The sequence below is a fragment of the Electrophorus electricus genome, unplaced genomic scaffold, assembly GCF_041902795.1.
Source record: "Electrophorus electricus isolate QZ-2024a unplaced genomic scaffold, ASM4190279v1 Scaffold101, whole genome shotgun sequence".
NCBI classification, from domain to species: Eukaryota; Metazoa; Chordata; class Actinopteri; order Gymnotiformes; family Gymnotidae; genus Electrophorus; species Electrophorus electricus.
Window position 1 is genome coordinate 1 of NW_027658383.1, and position 19,163 is coordinate 19,163.

The window sequence follows — 19,163 nt, forward strand, 5'->3', positions numbered from 1 at the left end:
AATGCCTTTTGCAAAAATGTAATGAAAGCTATATTTCAGAAAGCAATTTGGGTAGGAGATGTAAATCAGTGGAAAGAAAAGAGGTAAGTCAAGGAAACATGCTCCTTATTTTAAATTACTATATGGAGATTTTTTGTTTAAATATAGGCAGCTTAATATTGATTGGAATAAGTCCCCAAATAAAATGATATATAAAACAATACAAGACTGTGATTTTGGGGGAATGTCAATTATAAGGGTCTGACAGTGACAGAATGTGAAACCTGTGTTAAAAATGTACAGTCTAAAAGTATCTTGGAAAATGTTCGAGATACTGCATGGCTTATATCTGTTGGAAGATTGCCTGTACGATGTAAAATTGCATAGCTGATGAAATGATAGAACATATATTACTGCAGTGCACAAGGACTATTGAAATTTGGGAGAAAATGAGAGGTATTGGGTTTAAATGGGATCGTAACAGGAAAAGTATTATGTATGGAGTGTTTAATGAGAATTTGACTGAGAATGTGAAGGACCTTTGTTGGATGATTGTTTGTGTGCCAAATTCGAAGATTTGGAAAACACGATGTAAGATGATTATTGAGCAATGTATAATACCTGCAGAAATAGTTTTTAAACAGATTGTGTGTGAGTTAAAAAGGTTGAAGACGTTTGATATGAGAGGAAAAATTCCCTGGACTCTTTTGGGCATATAAATGGATGTATACCTAATTTACAGATGTAAATTGTATTGTTAATTATTAATGTATAGAGTGAAGGTAGTCTGTGTCCTCTGGTAGATATTGTTTGTGAGGTTTTTGTGATGGAGTGTTTGTATTGAATTGAATTGAATTTTCTTAATAAAGTCAATTTAAAAATGGAGAAAGGCGGTCCTAGAAACATTATTTATTTACATGAGCTTTGAACGAGAGAGTGGGATCCATAACTCCAAGATCTTTAACCGTTAGATAAGATGTGATTGGGAGACCATTGAGGTTCATTGAGTAATTAGACAGTGGGGACCTAGCTAACTCTGGGCCTAATAGAAACACCTCTGAATGTCTCCGAATGTTAGAAATTAATTAAAAATACTAATGTCAATGTATTTACCACACATGCATTTAGGACATGTAATTTTTTCAATTATGCTTGCTACAGAATTAACAGTCAAACGTTCAGTGACTTTGCATGCAGAGTTGTAACTCTGCTTATTACTAGAACTGTGGCTAGAATCAAAATCAACGCTAGTGTCGTTCCTAAAGCCATTAGACTCCTGAACTCTGGCTAACTCCAATTCCAATTCAGATTCCAAAATGGGCACTTTTATACATGCTTATAGACAGTCACACACACACACACACACACACACACACACACACACACAAACACACACACACACACACATACATACGTACATACATATCTATACACACACTCACACATTGTTTTGCATTGGACTAGTGCTGTACTAAACCAGCACTGTACTCTGAACTGTTCTGGCTGCTACCGGTGACTGCTATGTTCAGGGTAGCATATCACTGATTGCTATGCACAACTCGCTTTACATATGCCCAGTACTGTGTACTGTACTAAATTGCACTGTCTACTCATTTTGTATTTTGTATTTGTCCTGTCCTGTATTTATTATTGTTTATTTAATGTTTATTTAATGACATTTTGCAGTATATTGGACTGTTTGCACTTGTGTAGCATGTTGTCTGTTGCACTGTTGTTTTTATGTTGCACCATGGTCCTGGAGGAACATTGTCTTGTTTTTTTTGTGTACTTGTATATAGCTGAAATGACAATAAAACCTCTTGAACTTGAACTTTTTAACAAAATGTTTAATTAATAAAATATTTTATTGTTTAATCCTTTAATGAACCATCTTGTTCTTCAGGTCAGTGAAGACCTGCCAAAAATACTGCGGGTCATTGTTAATCTGCAGCATCTTGCCACTCATGCGGTTAGCAATGTCCAGGGATCGGGCCCAGAAGGCCCCTTTGTTTTCCTCCACCAGGAAAGCTTTGGCTGGGTAGCCGATCTCCTAACACATGTAGGAGCAAGACACATACAAGCATGTGAGCAGCACGGCCTGCAACTCCTCCTTGGTGGCCACCTCAGCTGAAATGATGTCACGGCACAGCATGTAGAGAAAGACCATGGTGCTTGGAATGAGGAAGCTTTGCTCCTGCCATTCTGTCAGTGTCACGTAGCGGTCCACAATGCGCAGCCACTGCACAGGCTCGTCAGCAGTCAGGTCCTTCAGCAGGCAGCAACGCCGGCACAAGAACACACCCAGGCATGTGAGCAGCTCGTTGGTGGAGGACAGCATGAGCAGTCTAGGCATGCTTTCAGTGCTGGCCTGGCCCAGCCTTTCAGGCTTACTCGCAGTGGGGGACTGGGTTAAAGAAACATCACAAAAGACAGTTCACAACTGAAACCGGATTATGAGTGATAACAGTGGGCTCCATTTAAACTCAACCCAAATTATCCCAGTGATTCCAGACTAGATCTTTTTTTTTGGTACAATCAAAAAGAATTGTGGTACAGCATTAAACAGATTTAGCCCCAGTATTTATAAATTGCTTCTTTGACACACTTACCATCGCTCGACCCAAGATAAATAGATGGTGTCCTGATAATGGAGGAAGACCCATGGATGGTGTCATCTGAACTGACTGACAGGTAACTTTTTTCTCACCATTGTAAGCAGTCTACAGTGCTTCAATCTCCTATGAAAATGAAAACAAGGAGTTAACCAGGATCTCACAAGTGCACAAAGCCATTCTTTTAAAACATAACATGAAAGTGCTAGCTAGCTGCAATGATAGTGTGTGTGTGTGTGTGTGTGTGTGTGTGTGTGTGTGTGTGTGTGTGTGTGTGTGTGTGTGTGTGTGTGTGTGTTTGAGAGAGAGTGAGTAATATATCCACTTTACCCTAAGCTGATGCAGGTTTTTCATCAGTCCCTCCATTCTTTGAAAGATTCCATCCACATTTTTTATCATGCGCTGCCGTATGATTGCTCGTGATTGGCAGGGCCTCGTTTCATGCCTCAGCATCTCCAGGTGTGAACGGCCTTTTGGTGACTGGCAAGGCATCTCCTGCCCTTCTTGCTGTGAGGACAATGATGTCACTTTCTGCTTCTGACTGGCAGCCTCTAAAGGATCCAAGGATCCAAGGATCAACAGTCTTAGTGTCCTGACTGGCAGAACACAAAGGGTGCAAAAAAGTTGGTAAATATCTGAGCCTGCTAAAATTCTATTTACAAAAACACCACCACCACCAGAAATATACTGTTTAACTATCATAGTGCAACAATGACTGTGTAATGGAGTGTAACAAATTCTTACCATCTTGAAAAGCAGCATCAGCCACTTTAGCTTGTCCTCCCACATAACCCTGCCCACCAGTATGCATGTAGGCTTCTGATTGGTCAGTTGGGATAGTAGGTGTGAGTACATTTTCATCTTCACTCTGTGAATCTCTCTCTATAGAACCAGACTCTTCTGTTAGGGAGCCATCTAGGGACCAAAGGCATCAGCCATAAGTACCAAAGAGAGCAAATCCTATGACATTGTATACAAACAAAAACAAACATGGGCTTACCTAGACGACCGACATGATTACCATGCAACCATAGAACCGCAGACCTAGAGGAGATGTCAGGAGTCCAATCATTGTAAGTGCATCTTTGAAATTCTGCCTTCTCTTAACAGCATTACAGCAGCATTAGAAAACTTTAAAAATCCTGAGTACTTACGGAGCTGTTGATCCTTGCTCGGTGGCTTCAATGCCTCCAGAGGCCGAGGAGATGGTCTTTTCTAACAGGTTCTTCCATCTGTGGAAACATCGCTAAAGCCATCAGGTCCCAATTTCTACAACAGCACAATGTTGTTAAAATCATCTGAACATAAATGGCCTGACACCATAAATGTTATCACAAAACAGACACAGCAGTGCTGACTGGTTGACCTTGATGAGAAGATGGTGGGTCAGAGAGAGACAAAAAAACAAACTCACGTGTTTTTCTCAGAGGAAGTCCCAGCCACCAGCTCGTATATCTGTCTCTCTGATGTACTGATCACATACAAGGCCTTGTTATCTGATAGAGAAGAGCAGGCTGTCAAACAATGTATTCAAACTAACCCAAATGCAATTTGTAACTGGCTTCTTAATTTTTTAAAAATAAAATAAAGACTTAGTTATTCCAGACCCATTCATCTATTCTGGCTATTCATAGCTGTAAGAATAACTACAAATATACCTGTAGCCACAGATCTGACAAGAGATGAATCCAAGCGAACAACGGGGCAAAAGGGGGTTTTGAGGTCCGTGTTCCTACCCCAAACCCCACCCAGTGAGCGCGCAGGACATCGCAAGATCAAACGGTCACCTGAACCCCTTTGGAGTAGCACCAACAGGTCTGAGAGAAGCAGAGCATGAATGTCTGAAACACACACACACACACACACACACACACAGAGTGAGAATGGACCTGTCAAGTAATCATTTGCAAGAGGAAAAACAAAAATGTGATTTGTTCAGCTGTGATGATCTCTTACCTATAGCTTTATCTTTACTAACTTTCCAAGTCAACGGTCCTTCGTGGATCATTTTTTTAGTGGTCAGGTCCAGATTCTACATAGAAAAAGAATATAGTTAATAATTCATACTCTGGATCAGGTGCTCCAAGACCAGAGAAGCTGTTTGGAAGGCAGATGGTGGATACATAGTAAGGCCGTACCTTGAACTGAGCAGCGACAGGACTGGCCTGCCTCTCCAGAGGGGACAAGTCTAGCCTGCGCTGATAACGGCTGAGCAGTCGCCGGTGCTCCGTCTCCCTGACGACCTCATTGACAGCTCGTAGTATCCCACGGCAGCACGCCTGTGCCCTCACCAATGTCTGCAGGTCTGGAGAACCAGCTGTTGTGGGGGCACATACTAGTGTTAATCCAGGAGAAAGGGTGTGTGTGCTTGCCTCCTTGGTAAACTGGTATGTGTGTGTATACTGAAGTGTTTTCATGGTTCAATACATTGTGTGTGAGTGTTTCTATACATGCCTTCTGTGTGTCTGATGATGTTATCCAGCAGCAAGGGGTATTTGGTGAGTCTCTGCATCTCAGACACTAGAAGGTCCTTTAATTGTAGTCGGCGGCAGTGAGGGCTGGCTTCACATTCCTAACACACACACACACACACACACGAATGAGCCAAGGACATCTAAGTCCAAATGTGGATTCTGTTGACTGCAACACCAATTTATACCTAAAACAGCATCACTAGAAGTTATGTGCTGCAATAAAAGTCAAATATAAAAGACTGGATAGTCTCCAATTCAAAGTATGGGTCAACCAATTCACAACCCAGCCCACTAACAAATATGGCAGAAGCTCTAGTGTTTGTAGGTTTGTCCAAAGGCTTTATACCTCTAAAAAGTGTTACCTGTATAAGGTGCGCGAAACGCGGGTCTTTGCATTTATTTTTAATGAGCTCCAGTGCCTGACTCTGCTGACTGCACAGGTGAGACACCTGCTCCTGGAACTCCTCTCCTGCAGCGTCTTCAAACTATCACGCACACACACAAACACATGAGCTACTGACATATCAAGTAAAGCAACAAGTATATCCCACACTACACAGAACAACCCCTTCATTTTAGACAGCACCAAAAGATGATGTGAACTAGAAAGGGAGTAACACTAGCCAGCTCTCACTCTAGACACCATGATGTCTCCGATGCCTTGAACTATAGAAGAGTCCCTCAGCCTCTTCATGGACTCACACAGATTCGCTGAAACACAAATGCAACACCACAAAACAGAATCTGTTTAAGCGAGCCAGTGTATATGTGGTTTGTTAGAAAGTTGTGTCAGTGGGCAACAGAACTCTACTTGTGTCATGAAGGCCACCGCAGAAACAACATGTACAGCCTCCAGTCCATACCTGCTCACAGTAATGGCATGGTGCCGATAGCTGATATTGTTCTGTCATTAAATTCTCAGTTTGGGTGGGTTTTACACTTCTTTAATCTTGATTATGATTTAGACACCAAGTAGGCTTCAGAAATTTAGGTTTGAAAACACATTAAGACAAATGGAGCGGATTTGCACGCACACACACACGCTCGCACACAGAGAGACTGACCATGTAGACTGTAGACCTGGGGCAGGTTGGGGAAGATACAGGAAAGTTCTTCGACGGTCAAAAGGTTCCTCATCTTCTGGAAGAACACCTGATCGAGAACCCTGAGAGTCCGCAAGTGAGATGCTTCCGTTGTGAACAGCTCTGAGGAAGAGGATATAGCAAAGTCACTACAATTTCTTACAAACGTTACACAATTCAGAATTCCACATTTTCATGAGTCAGGATAGAATTATCATATGTGCATAATAAATAGAATACTGTATGTTCAAAAGATTTAGTAGCTATTTAGTTTAAGTTAGATCAGTAAATAATTTTTTTCATTTTACATGTTAACTGTGTACTGGGAGTTGTCTTTTATAGTCAGTTGCTGTGCACCACATTTGCTGTTTTACCATATATGACAGCCTGCCGTTCGATCTCCCGGGAGCCGAGAGAGGCGAGTGTGTGCGGCTCCACTGTCTCCTGCCAGTTCTGACAGTGGACCGTGTCCTCTTCCAAAGGAGGTGCATCAGGCAACAACGCCATTGGTGTATCCACACTCCTACAGGAAGGGAAGGAGGCATGGGGAAAGAGAGAAAGAGAGACAGAGCTTCAGCAGCAACTTACTAAGATAAATCAAGGTGACGGATATGGATGTTAAAGAACTGGACGGCAGGTGTGCATGTGTGCTCATTAGCATCAGACTAATGAGGTGTATATAGTTATAATTACATCTCAGTCATGCTCATGGATCTCTGCGTCCTGGTGCAAGGCGGTGACATACCTGTCCAGAGTAGATGCTGGAGGCCGGACATTCATGGCTCAGGAACCTCAGCAGCTCTTCCACTAGTGTGTCTACTGAAATATCTTTAATGTTGGATGATCTCTTTAGTGTTCGTTTCAGTATCTGTTCAGTCAGCTGAAGAACACCTTTTCTGAACGGGTTATCAGACGCAACAATGGTCCTTAAAAATTCCACATTACCTATTATGATGTAATAAACCGAGGTGTGAGAGCTGCAGTAGTGATCTAAGCCAGTTAGCTAGCTAGCTATGTTCTTGTCCAGACACTTTAATGCCTCATGGCTGGTGCAATGACACAATATTCAACATTTCCTTCTGATTCTACTTTTAATTCTGTGACATTAGCTAAGCAACTATAAAGCTACTCTTGTCCAAAAATGCCAGTGTCGTTAGACGTATCAAAACGTATCAAACATAGCTTTAGCTAGGCTAGCTAATCAGACCTTCTATGAAACAATCACAACTTAGTAAATTCATAGTTGTTAATCACAGTAAAGTGTTTTTTCTTTTTGTTGTTTAAAAAGAGTTACCTTGTTACCTTGCTAGCTAACAGTTAGCTAGTAACAATGCCTTCAAAAGTAGTTCTCCACTGATACAAGATACCTAAGAGAAGTTTGGCTCGGAATGTGACTGATTGAAAAACAAAAATACATCACAAATAGCGTTATGCAATAATACCTAAAGTGCATGCATCAAATACAAACAGTCCCCAATGCAAACCTCTTTTACAAGGCAGCTATTTAGCATCTGCTACTTCTGCAAAACAAACCCAGTCTTGCATGTTAGTGTTAGCTATCCAGCTAGCTAGGCATTGCTCCAGGACAGGTTTTAGTATAGCCAAAATAATTTGATTGCCTGTTAATTTTTCTAAAAAGTTGATGTAGAGATGTGACGTTTTACTAAGCATGCCCTGATAAAAAGCTAATAAAATAGCTAAGGGCCAGATTCTGTTATATCATTAGTTAGTGTCGTGTCCGTTGATGCAGGAAAGAAGAGACAGGAAACAGTGCGTTACCCTGTGGCCTTTTATTAATGCAGAGCTCTGGAGATGTCACTTCACAACACAGTGCGAGTGAGATCTAAAGCATAACTTTGCAACAGACAGACTTATATTTCTCTCGCCTTGTGCCACTTCTGCTTTTGTGTTTTTCCATCTCAGCCGTCACCTCTGTTTGACCGTCTCGTACACGTCTTCTTGCATAATCACACATATGCACGTCTAGGGCATTTCCTGTTATGTCTGGACATACAGTAATTATTTTATTTATTCAAGCATTAGTCCTATTCCATTCTGCACATTATTCTCTACTAGTGTAAGCTTAGCATTCATTTAATTTCTGAAACTCCACAATTCCCCCTTTTGATCTCTACAAAGAGATCACCAATCACACTCCTTTATTCTGGCATCTCCTGTCTCTACGTCCCTTTCCCCCTGTATCAGTGGCATCATCGTGGTACCCTCATGCACATCTTTCCTTTCTATCATAGCTGAGATTAGTCTAACCATTAACGCCCTAATACATGGAATACAGCAGCACCCGCATGTCACAGCAATTCCCGTGAATGTGGCTAATGAAACCATCAATGACACAATTAAGTCTTTCCACTGACCGAACCGGCTCACCATCCAGGATTCCAACTGGTTGTTTATGCCTGAATTCTCATGCATTTCCTCTGATAGGGTCTTCAAACCATCCAATGCTCTACTAACTGACCCTTCCGGAGCGGTATTATTAGGAATGAATGTACAACACACATCCTCAAGCATAGCGCAGACACCCCCCTTTTCCGCCAACAACATGTCTAATGCCATACGATTTTGGACCGCCATCAGTGAGGTTGGTCCCAGCTGATCTCTAAGTCCTTCCACTGCATCCCTAGTCAGGTTGGCTAGCCTGAGGACATTATAATGTACATAGTTAATCCGATCCACATTTTTATTTGGAGTAATGGGGAATAATGCAGAAAGTATCGGAATATTCTCAAATCCCCCTGCTATCTGGTCTGCTAACTTATATCTGTCCGGAACTCCGCGAGGTATTCCTATTGCATCTATGTATGTGGGGGTATTCCTTGTTAAATCAAAATGGTATCTATGTATGTGGGGGTATTCCTTGTTAAATCAAAATGGTATGCCTCTCGCTACTGTCTTGCTGCATCAGTTACCGGGTCCCTGTGTAGTTTTTTGCCTATCAGTAATAAAGGAGCTGCTAACCTGACCATGGTGCATGTCGCCTCCGAATTCTCTGGCATGTTAACAACCAAAGTCATCCTTCCACAATAATCATACAATCCTGCTCGTGCCCATGAACCCACAGACTCGTTCCCAGTGACCGTGCGGTTACACCATTCCGCCGGGATGTGCGCCAAGCGTACTTGAGGTGTGCTTGAACTTCTAACGAAGCACGTGTAGTTCCCCTCCCCCTTTTCGAGTGAAAATAGTCCTGTCCTGGTTCTGTTACTGATGGGGGGGAAAATAACGCTCAAAGTGTCACAATTCTTAGGGTTTCTTTCCTTAGTCAGGCCAATCATGCACGCATAACCCTTGGGGTCTTTTTGTGGGAATAGGGGTGCCGGGGTGGTTATAAGTCTGGGTCTTGCGGCTGCACATGCTACACATCCACCAATCTCTACCCCCATTCTTCTTCACCGTCTTGTTGTTAATGTTTTAATCCTTTCCTACTGCCATGCTATTATTTAACCCAAGCGTGACCAAACTGTAAATGGAAACACACAACACAATACACCAACAAATAATCAAACAACACAATTGTCCAGAAGTCATCACTGGTGTTCTGTTCTTCTTACTTCGGGGTCTAAGGGTGGACTACCTTGACCCTTTTGCTCCTGGGGATTATTCTGCCCCTTCCGGGTCAGGTGAGTTAGGTGATGTTTCAGCAAGGTCCCTCGCTGTCTCTTGCAGACTCCTCTGCGGTGACTCTGCGGCGGCGCACTTGCTCAGATGAAACCACGTTTCCCCTGTACCGTTCTGGCATACGGCGTGGCTGGTTCTTTCTGTCACCTGGAATGGACCTGTCCACCTCGGCTCACTCCATTTTCTCTTGATGACTCTCAGCAGCCCCCAGTCCGTAACGGGTATCGTCTGTGTTTGTCTGCTCCCCGTCCGGTCCCCCTCCTGCGTGGAGAAAGCTGAAACGATACTTTGCAATTCATTAAAGTATGATGTGTGTGTGAGATGTTTTTCTTTTCTCATTTATTGCCAAAGGTAAGGCATCAACCCAATTTAATTTTATCTGTGCACAGATTTTGGCCACTTTGTTTTTCGCATTTAGATTCATCCTTTCCACCTTACCTTGAGACTGAGGATGATACACTGCCCCAAATGAATGTTTCAGACCCAGCATTTTCTCTAACTCCTGCAAATTGCGCGCTTTAAAATGAGTGCCATTATCTGATCTCACCTTTCTCTGAAACCCATGGTGAGGAATGTACTGGTTCACCAGGAACTTTACCACTGAAGCACTGTCTTCCCGTTTTGTTGGCCACGCTTCCGGCCACCCTGTGTAGTTGTCTACGCACATCAATTCGTACGTGTACCCCTGTGCTGAGTCCACCATGTCTGTGTAGTCAATTACTATCTCTTCCCTTGGTGTTAATGACAACGGATACTTACCGGGTGCCACCTTAATTGTAGGTTTGGGATTGTACTGTTGACATACTCTACATGTCCCCTGCACTCTATGATAGCTACTCTTTCTGGTCCCTGCAAGGCCTTTGCCAGCTCCCTCATTTCTGCCTCATGTTTAATTGGTTTGTTTCCCGCTGTCCTAAACCCTGCTCTCATCCATTGTCTTAGCTCCACATGTGCTGCCCCTACCGTGTAAGCAGAGTCAGTATAAATATTCACTTCCTTACCCTTTGCTAACTTCAAGGCCTCCACTACTGCCATTACCTCAGCTCGCTGTGCTGATTGCTAACCTTTCAGCCTTTCTGCTTTCACCGTCCAAAATTCATCTACTTCTCCCTGTGTTTCTGCCACCACTGCATACCCTGCTTTTATATCCCCATCTGGTCCTCTAAATCCACACCCATCAGTGAACATGTTCCCTGCTCCTGGAATTGGTTCTCCTTCTAGGTCTGGTCTCACCTTCTCCTGCTTTTTGACTTCCTGTTCGCACTGATGAGGCTCTCCTCCTCCCATCATGTCTGCCATGTTGATTCCTTCATGTGTGTATGTGATGTGTGGTGCTTCCAAAATTTTGCTGATCCTCTGTTGCCTTAGTGCTGTCAAGGTGAAGGCTTGTGAGTTCACGTATGCTATTACACTGTGTGTGGTTAGTACCGTGATTGGATGTCCCATTACCAGATGCGTTGTTTTCTGTATGGCTTTAGCCACTCCTGCTGCATGTTGGGTGTCTTTTTTCCATGTTGTCAAGCTGTGTGCTCACATGCATGAGTACTTGTCTCTCTCCCCCTTTTCTTAGCTCACAATCTGATTTAAGTTTTCCAGTGCAAAATACAATCCTTGCTGTCGCGTAGGAGCCCAAACCAGGCGAAACTCTCTCTCCTGGGGGCTACGTGTCGACATACAAGCCGACAGCAGGGCCCAAACTTCGGGAATTAAACCTTAACAAGCTTGCCTGTCTAGCTAACTCAACCAGCGAGTAGGCTTAGTTAAAATAACAGCTTTAGTGAGCAAGGCTCCGATGAAAAACGCAAGTTATGATGGCCATTCACACTCCAGACACATTTTTTCGTAACTCAACAACGACTCCTAAGTTCTTTCAAACTTCTCAGTAAGGAATTCAAATCTGAAAAAGTACGTTCAAGAATAGTTTTGAGATGTCATTCACCATCAGGTGTTGGAGCAGACCCTGGTGACCCTGCCAGACCCCGGCAGAGCAGACCTCGGTGCCGCTGCCTTTTTACCTCCCCGAGACTTAGGCATAGGTCCTCGCCCTAGGGGGAGGAATGTCCTCCTCTGTTGATGATGCCATCTCTCCACCAGTCACCCAGGGCTGCTTGCTGACTCCAGAGCGCCTAGATTCCCCTGAGGTACCTCCTCCACCTCCATCGACGGGTCCTCCTCATGATCCGACCCCAAGTCTGACTCTAGGGTGACGTTACGGCACTCCCCTCGCTCGCCATACTCCGCATATCCCTCTGTAAGGTCCATGTAGGACTCTGCGGATTCCACCTCCAAGTACCTGTCCTCATAAATAGGTAGGTCTCCGTAGTACCCAGCAGGTCCCTGCTCTGTTGTGATCCCATGGAGCGAAGACAGGATGAGTGATGGCCTCACCCTGGTACAGGAAAAGTCCGCGGTGTCCGACTCCGAGGACTGGAAATAGTTATACCAGTCATTATGGTCAGACGTAATCCCGTGTGACTCCTCCACCTCTGCCCCCAGACCACGCTCTTCTGCAGCAGGAGTCAGGAGGGTACCCAAGAGCACGGAGGGATTGCAGGCACTATTTGGGGAAGTGCGTCTTTTCCCCTTCTTCCCCTTCTTCTTGCCCTTCCCAGGCATCCTTCTTTGGTTGGTGTTTCTGTGATGATTCGAGGCTAACAGTATGTGGAGTAGGGGCACGTTCAAACACACATTTTTATTTAACACAGACGACACATCTAACACCGCACACCTCACTAAACACCGTTCAAACACCAACAACATGTACTACAACACAAGAGACATATATACACACACACGAGGATTACACATAATACAGAACAGGTGGACGACACGAAAGGGCGCGGCGACATGGACGAACACACACACGTACACACCAAGACGTTTGAGGAGGGGCGGGGCTGCAACGTGACATAACCAAATCTAATAAGGCACCCTATGCATAGTTTTTTTTCTTTCTTTAATCACTGTTGTCATCTTTTAAAGGTTAAACAACATTAATAATTTTTACACCATTTAATTGATTAGATACAAAACAATATACCTGCAAGTGCATCAGTGACGTCAAAGTGAACAGGAACTTCTAGACCTCCAGTGGAGCACCAGTACCAGCCAGCATCAGTCTTCTTCAGTCCAGTCATCAACACCGTGAAGGTGCCTTTCCCATCATCACTGATCTGCACTGCTGAATTCTGGGATGTGTTGGTCCTCCCCACTGTGTAGCAGGTCCAGTCTATAGATCTGCACCACTTCTTCGCCTCTTTCTTATATGCAGCGCTGTAGAGACACTGGACACTGACACTGCTCCCCTCCTCTCCACTCACTCTGCTCTTGGTCACAGACACAGCAGGAGCTGAAAACAAAGAAAGGCACTTTTGTATGAATATGTATGGATGAAATATATGCAACATGAAAAATGTCACTAAACTGAATATTCAATATTCATAAAGAATTTGTAATACCTGATTTCACAGTGATATATAGCTGTGTTTTGACATCTGGTTGAAATATTCCTGAAATCTCCACTGCACACCAATATGCTCCAGTGTTTCTCTCCTGTAGATCCCTCACAGTGACAGTAAAGAGAGTCTGAGCTGGGTTATCAGTTACTGTCACTTTCTTGTTTGTATTGTTGGCATATGCCATAATCGTGCAGTAATTGAATGCTGTTACACGCTCACAGCACCAGTATTTCTTATGTTGTTTATATTTCAGATGTTGACAGATGCTCCACTCTGAAGAGTTAACTACTTCTGTGACCAATTCCATTTCTCAGTGCCTGCATATACAACCCAGCACCACTGTTACTGGAACACAAGAATTCTTGTTTCTGCTAAGGAATTAAAAAATGCTACATATGAAAAAAAAAACAAAAAAAACTAACAATGTATATATTGTAGTATTGCATAGAAAATAACTTACATCAAATGATGAAAACGAAAATGAAATGCCAATTCATGTTGAATAAAGTGAGAAGCTTATTTGAGAAGCCTCCTCACATATCTTTAGTCTTGTTGCCACTGTGGTTGAAGCAATCCAAACAGTTCCTGTTTGCTAAGTTTAAAGTCATGCTGTCACAGTGCGCTGGGCGCCCAGCAAGAGGGACAGGCCCACTGTAGTGGTTTGACACACTAATCAGTCCCATTAAATCATCTCAAATATTGAAATCACAATCTTTCATTTTTAACAAAGAAAGTAACATTAATGATTTGATCCCTGAAAGATTTAAATTACAGTCATTTGTTTGAGGATATTGGCAACAAGCACAATCTGAATGATATCAAGACAGACAACTTGGTGAGAATAAATGATACATTTATTAACGCAACTACTCTAAATCACAAACAATAGCATAAACAATCTGTATATTTACAGAAAAACAAGCTAAAATATAGCGAGCATGTGTTTATGTGTGTGAGTATGTAAAAGGAGAGGAGAGCGAATGCTTTCATGCAGGTCGGTACACGCTCGCGAGAGCGAGAAGGAGGCAGACATGCTATTGTGCCAGCAATAAAATGGTGCAGAATTTAAACAGCAATGTGACTGTATGTTAATGAGCTCAGCTGGCTTGTTCTCACGTGATGTTAGAACAAAGGGTAATGGCAGGTTTACTAACTGAACAATAAGGTCAATGTGTCTGTGCCTATTGAAGTGACATGATGATACCTATGTTTGCTAGTAAAAAGCAAGACATAGAGAGATTGTATGCAAAGAGGAAAAAGAACTTCCAGTCTGTACAAATATTACTTAAGATTATCCAAACAAAATGGTATGTACACCAAGCCCAAATACTTTCAAGAAAGTACTAGGATCTTGATTAAACTTTACTGTTTAATTCAAGCAGTGGCAGCTGTTACTTGAGTTACTTGAGTTATAATCAGAAGGTTGCTGGATCAAGGTCCACTGTTGGGCATCGGAGCAAGGCCCTCAATTGCTCAAGTTGTACTCAGTTGCTTTGGATAAAAGCATCAGCTAAATGTAACCTATATACTTTTGCCCAGATATGCCCGACTATAAACTATGCCCAGATAAAAGTCTCACATGTTGATGATTTTTGGTGATTATCTCAGTTGGTCATCCTCACTCAGTTTGTCTACAATTAGGAGGGAATTTCCACCCCTGGTTTCTTGTTGATAAAATGTGACGTCGTCAAGGTATGCTGGGAATATGAGTTCCATCCGCAGTTTAACAAGAGGGAACTGACCGCATTTGCAAGCTTGCTTGAAGAAATTTGGTGAACCTGTTGCTGTGGTAATGTTGATCAGATTTCTGTCTGTAAGCGTGTGTGTATGTGTTTCCTTTCTCTAGGTGTATCTCAGAATCCAGATCCGGTGCCAGGTTTCCTCACCTTTTCTGAACTTGACTCTGCTCTGTTCCTCCCCAGGTCTACCTGCCTGCTGGCCACTCCTGGCCACTCCTATATAAAGGCCCCTCCCGAAGGCAGAAGAGGAGGGAGGCAGTGAGGCTGTTGGAGGCAGTGAGGCAGCGGCGGCAGCGGGGGTGGCGGCAGTGGCAGCTAGTTCAGCAGTCGGTTTTGGCTTGTTTGTAATTGTATCATTTGTGTGTATGACCTTCTTTTCCTTGCTTGGACCTCAATTTTCTTTCGCTGGTGTGTGTCTTATTTATTGTTTTGGCCTGGGTCACTTCAGAAGAAATTGCACCAGTGTGTTTATTTGTAACTTCTGTATTATACAACAATACACTAAAAAGAGTCTACCATTTGTGCTTATGTTTCTTTCTGTTACTCTTTAACAGTTGCATGTTCCATTCCTTTAGCCGTTTATCATTCTTTTTCCTTGGTACGGTGCCATAGCCTAGACGGGGTGGTAACAAGACGTTAGTCTAGATTCCACCATCTCTTGGATCAATTAAATGGAGAAATATGATTCTCAGCTGTTTGCTGTTAACTGTCCACATGGTGCTGAGTGAAGAAAGTATCTGAGAGAGAGATGACAAAGCCCCTCTTTTAGGTCTAACCTTGATGGAGGAAAAACCAGGGAGAGAGTAAAGGTCTGTTGATCAGGGTATTTAAGACACCTGAATTCCACCTGCTTTTAGGCACACCCTCTTTCTTCCATTTGATGCAAGTTTGCTCAATGCGGTGATGATGGTGCTGCTATCTGCTCGATTGGCATGGTACCTAAATTTCCCCCCTTGGTCTTCAGGCTGGGGCTGATGTCATAGTCCTGAAGAGCACAAACGGTTATCCATGCAGTCCAGGTTTACTGTAATATCCACTTGCAGGTGATCAATTCCACAAGTCAACTTGTCCATCCGGTTCATAGTGTAATCCTTGAGATGTCCTGACATCATGATTACATATGTGCAGCTCTTTGGTAGTAACCAAGGCTGATTAACCAAACTACCTAAAGCAATGTAAGTGTACTATTGTAAGTCTTAGATTTTCACTTGATTTTAAAATGATGATACAAAGAAAACAAACTGGGTATCACAAATCATTGACAAGATTAAACGGCCTTTTGTTAGAAAGGAGGAAGTACATCAGGCCTGAGAAAAGAGGACATTAGCAAGTGTTAGCATTAGCTTGTGTAGCTGGAGTAAACCCATCATCAGTGTTTAAGATGCTAGATTAAAGGAATGACATTATGTGAAGTAATGTCCCTCCAGAAAGTTGTCCCTTGTGAGATGTAGGAAGATGTGCAATTACAAGGGTTGGTTGAGCCCAGTAAATTTTACTAGGTATGGTGGTTTCGAATACAATTGTCAAACATGGTGTCTCAATCTAAGTCTACCCTGTGATAGACAAGCATTTAAAATTGTACCAAATTACAATTTCTAATGTGGCTATTGGAGGATCTGGATTTCTTATATGCTACTGAAGATTATAAATAGGGTTATTCAATCTATACCAAATTTGCACCATGGAGGAAGCAGAATTGCTTACCTACATTCTATACACATTTGAGATATCTTATATGGATATGGCAAAAAACAGTTTTAATAGTTTTGTAAGAGAGTGCTGGAATGCCTTGCAGGATTCCACCAATATCCTGCCCCTGCTGTGCAGCTAACAAAGATGATAAAGGGTAGAAACCGAAAGGTATGAGAAGGGATGAAAAGTAGTAATGAAGTTTGGAAAGTAATGTCGTTCCTAAATACCCAGTCAGTTAGTTTTAAAGTTAAACATTCAAACATAACATGAAGAGTCAGCCTTCAGAATTAGTTAAAGAGAATAGCTGGTCCCATCCTTTATTGCCGGTTAACCTTAACAAACATTATTGAGGCACCCTTCGTGAAGGTCTAACTGTCAAACAGAGAACCCATATTTTTATACACTTTTCAGAAGTGGTTATGTATTCACCCCACCTTCCTTTACATATTAGTGTTTGCATTCACCACCATTACATCTGAACCACACAGTAGTCAATATATGCAAACTGCTATTCAATACCCACACCAGTTGGAAGCCATTACCACTACATTCCAAGAGAAGATTTGTATTAGCCTTGTCCTAAAGAAGATTGTTTTTCTATATGGTCCTGAGCCTGGTGGAGAGTTCATATATCTTACCCTGAGGTCCACCAAAAGCCTACGCAGGATCCTTTACTGAAGCCTGAAGCCCTGTATGCAAGTCATTCTGAAAGGACACAGAATCTCTAAACTCCCTTATGTTTTATGTTATTAATCTGTCCAATGCACTGTTAGGCCTCTTTTCCCTGTAAACACGCATGTTATTACCTCAGTAATAACAGGGACCACCTCTTGTAAAGAATTTATTGCATTTGAAAGTATGGAAATGTGGTCAAAGGTGATGCTAGAAACATCTCCCTTTAAAGGTTAGAAAAGGATATGGAAAGGTGGCTACATGCTTAAAAGCTAAAATGTTACATGTAACTAAACTGTGAGAGATGCCTTTATAAAGAACAGTGTGTGAATCTACAGGGGATGCAGTGGCTGATGTGATCGTGCGTCTGCTATGATAGCGAGGCGAGGTTATTATATTGTGGCTTGTATGTAGTTCAAATGAAATTAAGGAATGGTCTGAGATGGCATCCGACTGGGGTAGTCTGACTATGTTCTCCGTGTCCACCGTATGTCAATAGTAAGTCAAGCGCATGTCCATCAGAGTGTGTGGGTTCTCTTATACATTGGATGAAACCAATTGATTCTGATATACAGCTAAAGGCCAATCTCAAAGGGTCTTGGGCATTATCAAGGTGAATATTGAAATCACAAAAAATAATGGCTCTTTCTACAAAAGTGACTAGATTAGAAAGGAAATCTGAAAATTCCTTAATAAGTTCTGAGTAGGGCCGTGGTGGCCTATAGATACCAAATAGTGAAACAGGCTGGGTGGGCTTCATATCGCTGGCTACATCATTCATTTTAGAAAAAAAAACAAAATTTCCCCTTTTTTCCTCAATTATCCTGTTATCTTCAATTCCCTGCTCTAGAGCGATTACTCACGTAATACTAGTCAGAGTTTTAGGGTGCCCCAAAAGGGTGCATTAGGTGCATTAAAGTTACTAATAAAGACATCAGAATATTCCCTGTCTTTCAAGTAGAAAATAAATCAGAATACCACAGAAATGTATTTGCTATTAAGTAACCTAGAGCCTTAAAGATTATTTTGGACTTCAGTGGACGTAAGAACAATAGCAGGTAAATAAACTTTATTTATTTATTTATTCCTTAATATGGCATTCTCTAAAATGATGTAAATACATTGAAAATATGCAGTACAAGTGCAGTAAAATAATTCAATGTTGTACTTCTTCTTCTTCAAAGCAGAGCATTGGGTACTTAATACCATTGAACTGTGTCAAATCAATGTGCCCTATTACCATTGAATTTTTACTATTACTATTACAACAGTAATGTAAAAAATGTGATACAAATAGTTAATGAAGTACAAATTCATGAAACTCACATGCTGCTAGTATGTTAAAAGTTATAAATGTAAATGACAATTAATTATTCATACTGTTGTTGGTGGGGAATTCAGTAGATTGACTGATTTAAACAACTCCCAAAGTATTTGCATAACCTGAAACACACATTATGAAGACTTCCATTAAAATTAAATTTATTTCAAGATTAGACTAGGAACGGAAAGAAGTACAATGTAAGAAAAAATCAAATAGGTCCTCTGAAAAAGCTGAAATTGTCAGTCATGTAAAGCTTTTACAAGATGAAGCATAATGTCATGGAATGTTAGCCTCCCCCGAGTCATGTGGTTTGGCCTGCCACGTTCAGTGGGAGGGCTGTGTTTGCAACCACACCTGCACCTTGTTCGTCTCAATGTATATAAACCCGTGTTAAAGTGTACAGGGTGTTGGTCATTGTCGGTGTAATGTCTGAATGTAACGTGTTTATGTTAGATGTATTCTTGTGTATCATGTTTGTTTAACTTCATTTGT

General features: G+C 42.1%; 1 protein-coding gene across 1 annotated transcript; it reads right to left on the reverse strand.

The window, feature by feature from the left end:
* Positions 1–11,880: 11,880 nt before the first annotated feature.
* On the reverse strand, positions 11,881–13,551 carry LOC113569430 (polymeric immunoglobulin receptor-like). Its single transcript, XM_035522728.2, has 3 exons — positions 13,245–13,551; positions 12,827–13,135; positions 11,881–12,293 (listed from the first exon to the last, which is right to left on the reverse strand). Exons 1-3 carry the CDS (start codon positions 13,549–13,551, stop codon positions 11,881–11,883), a joined length of 1,029 nt encoding a protein of 342 aa, XP_035378621.2.
* Between the last annotated feature and the right edge of the window lie 5,612 nt (positions 13,552–19,163).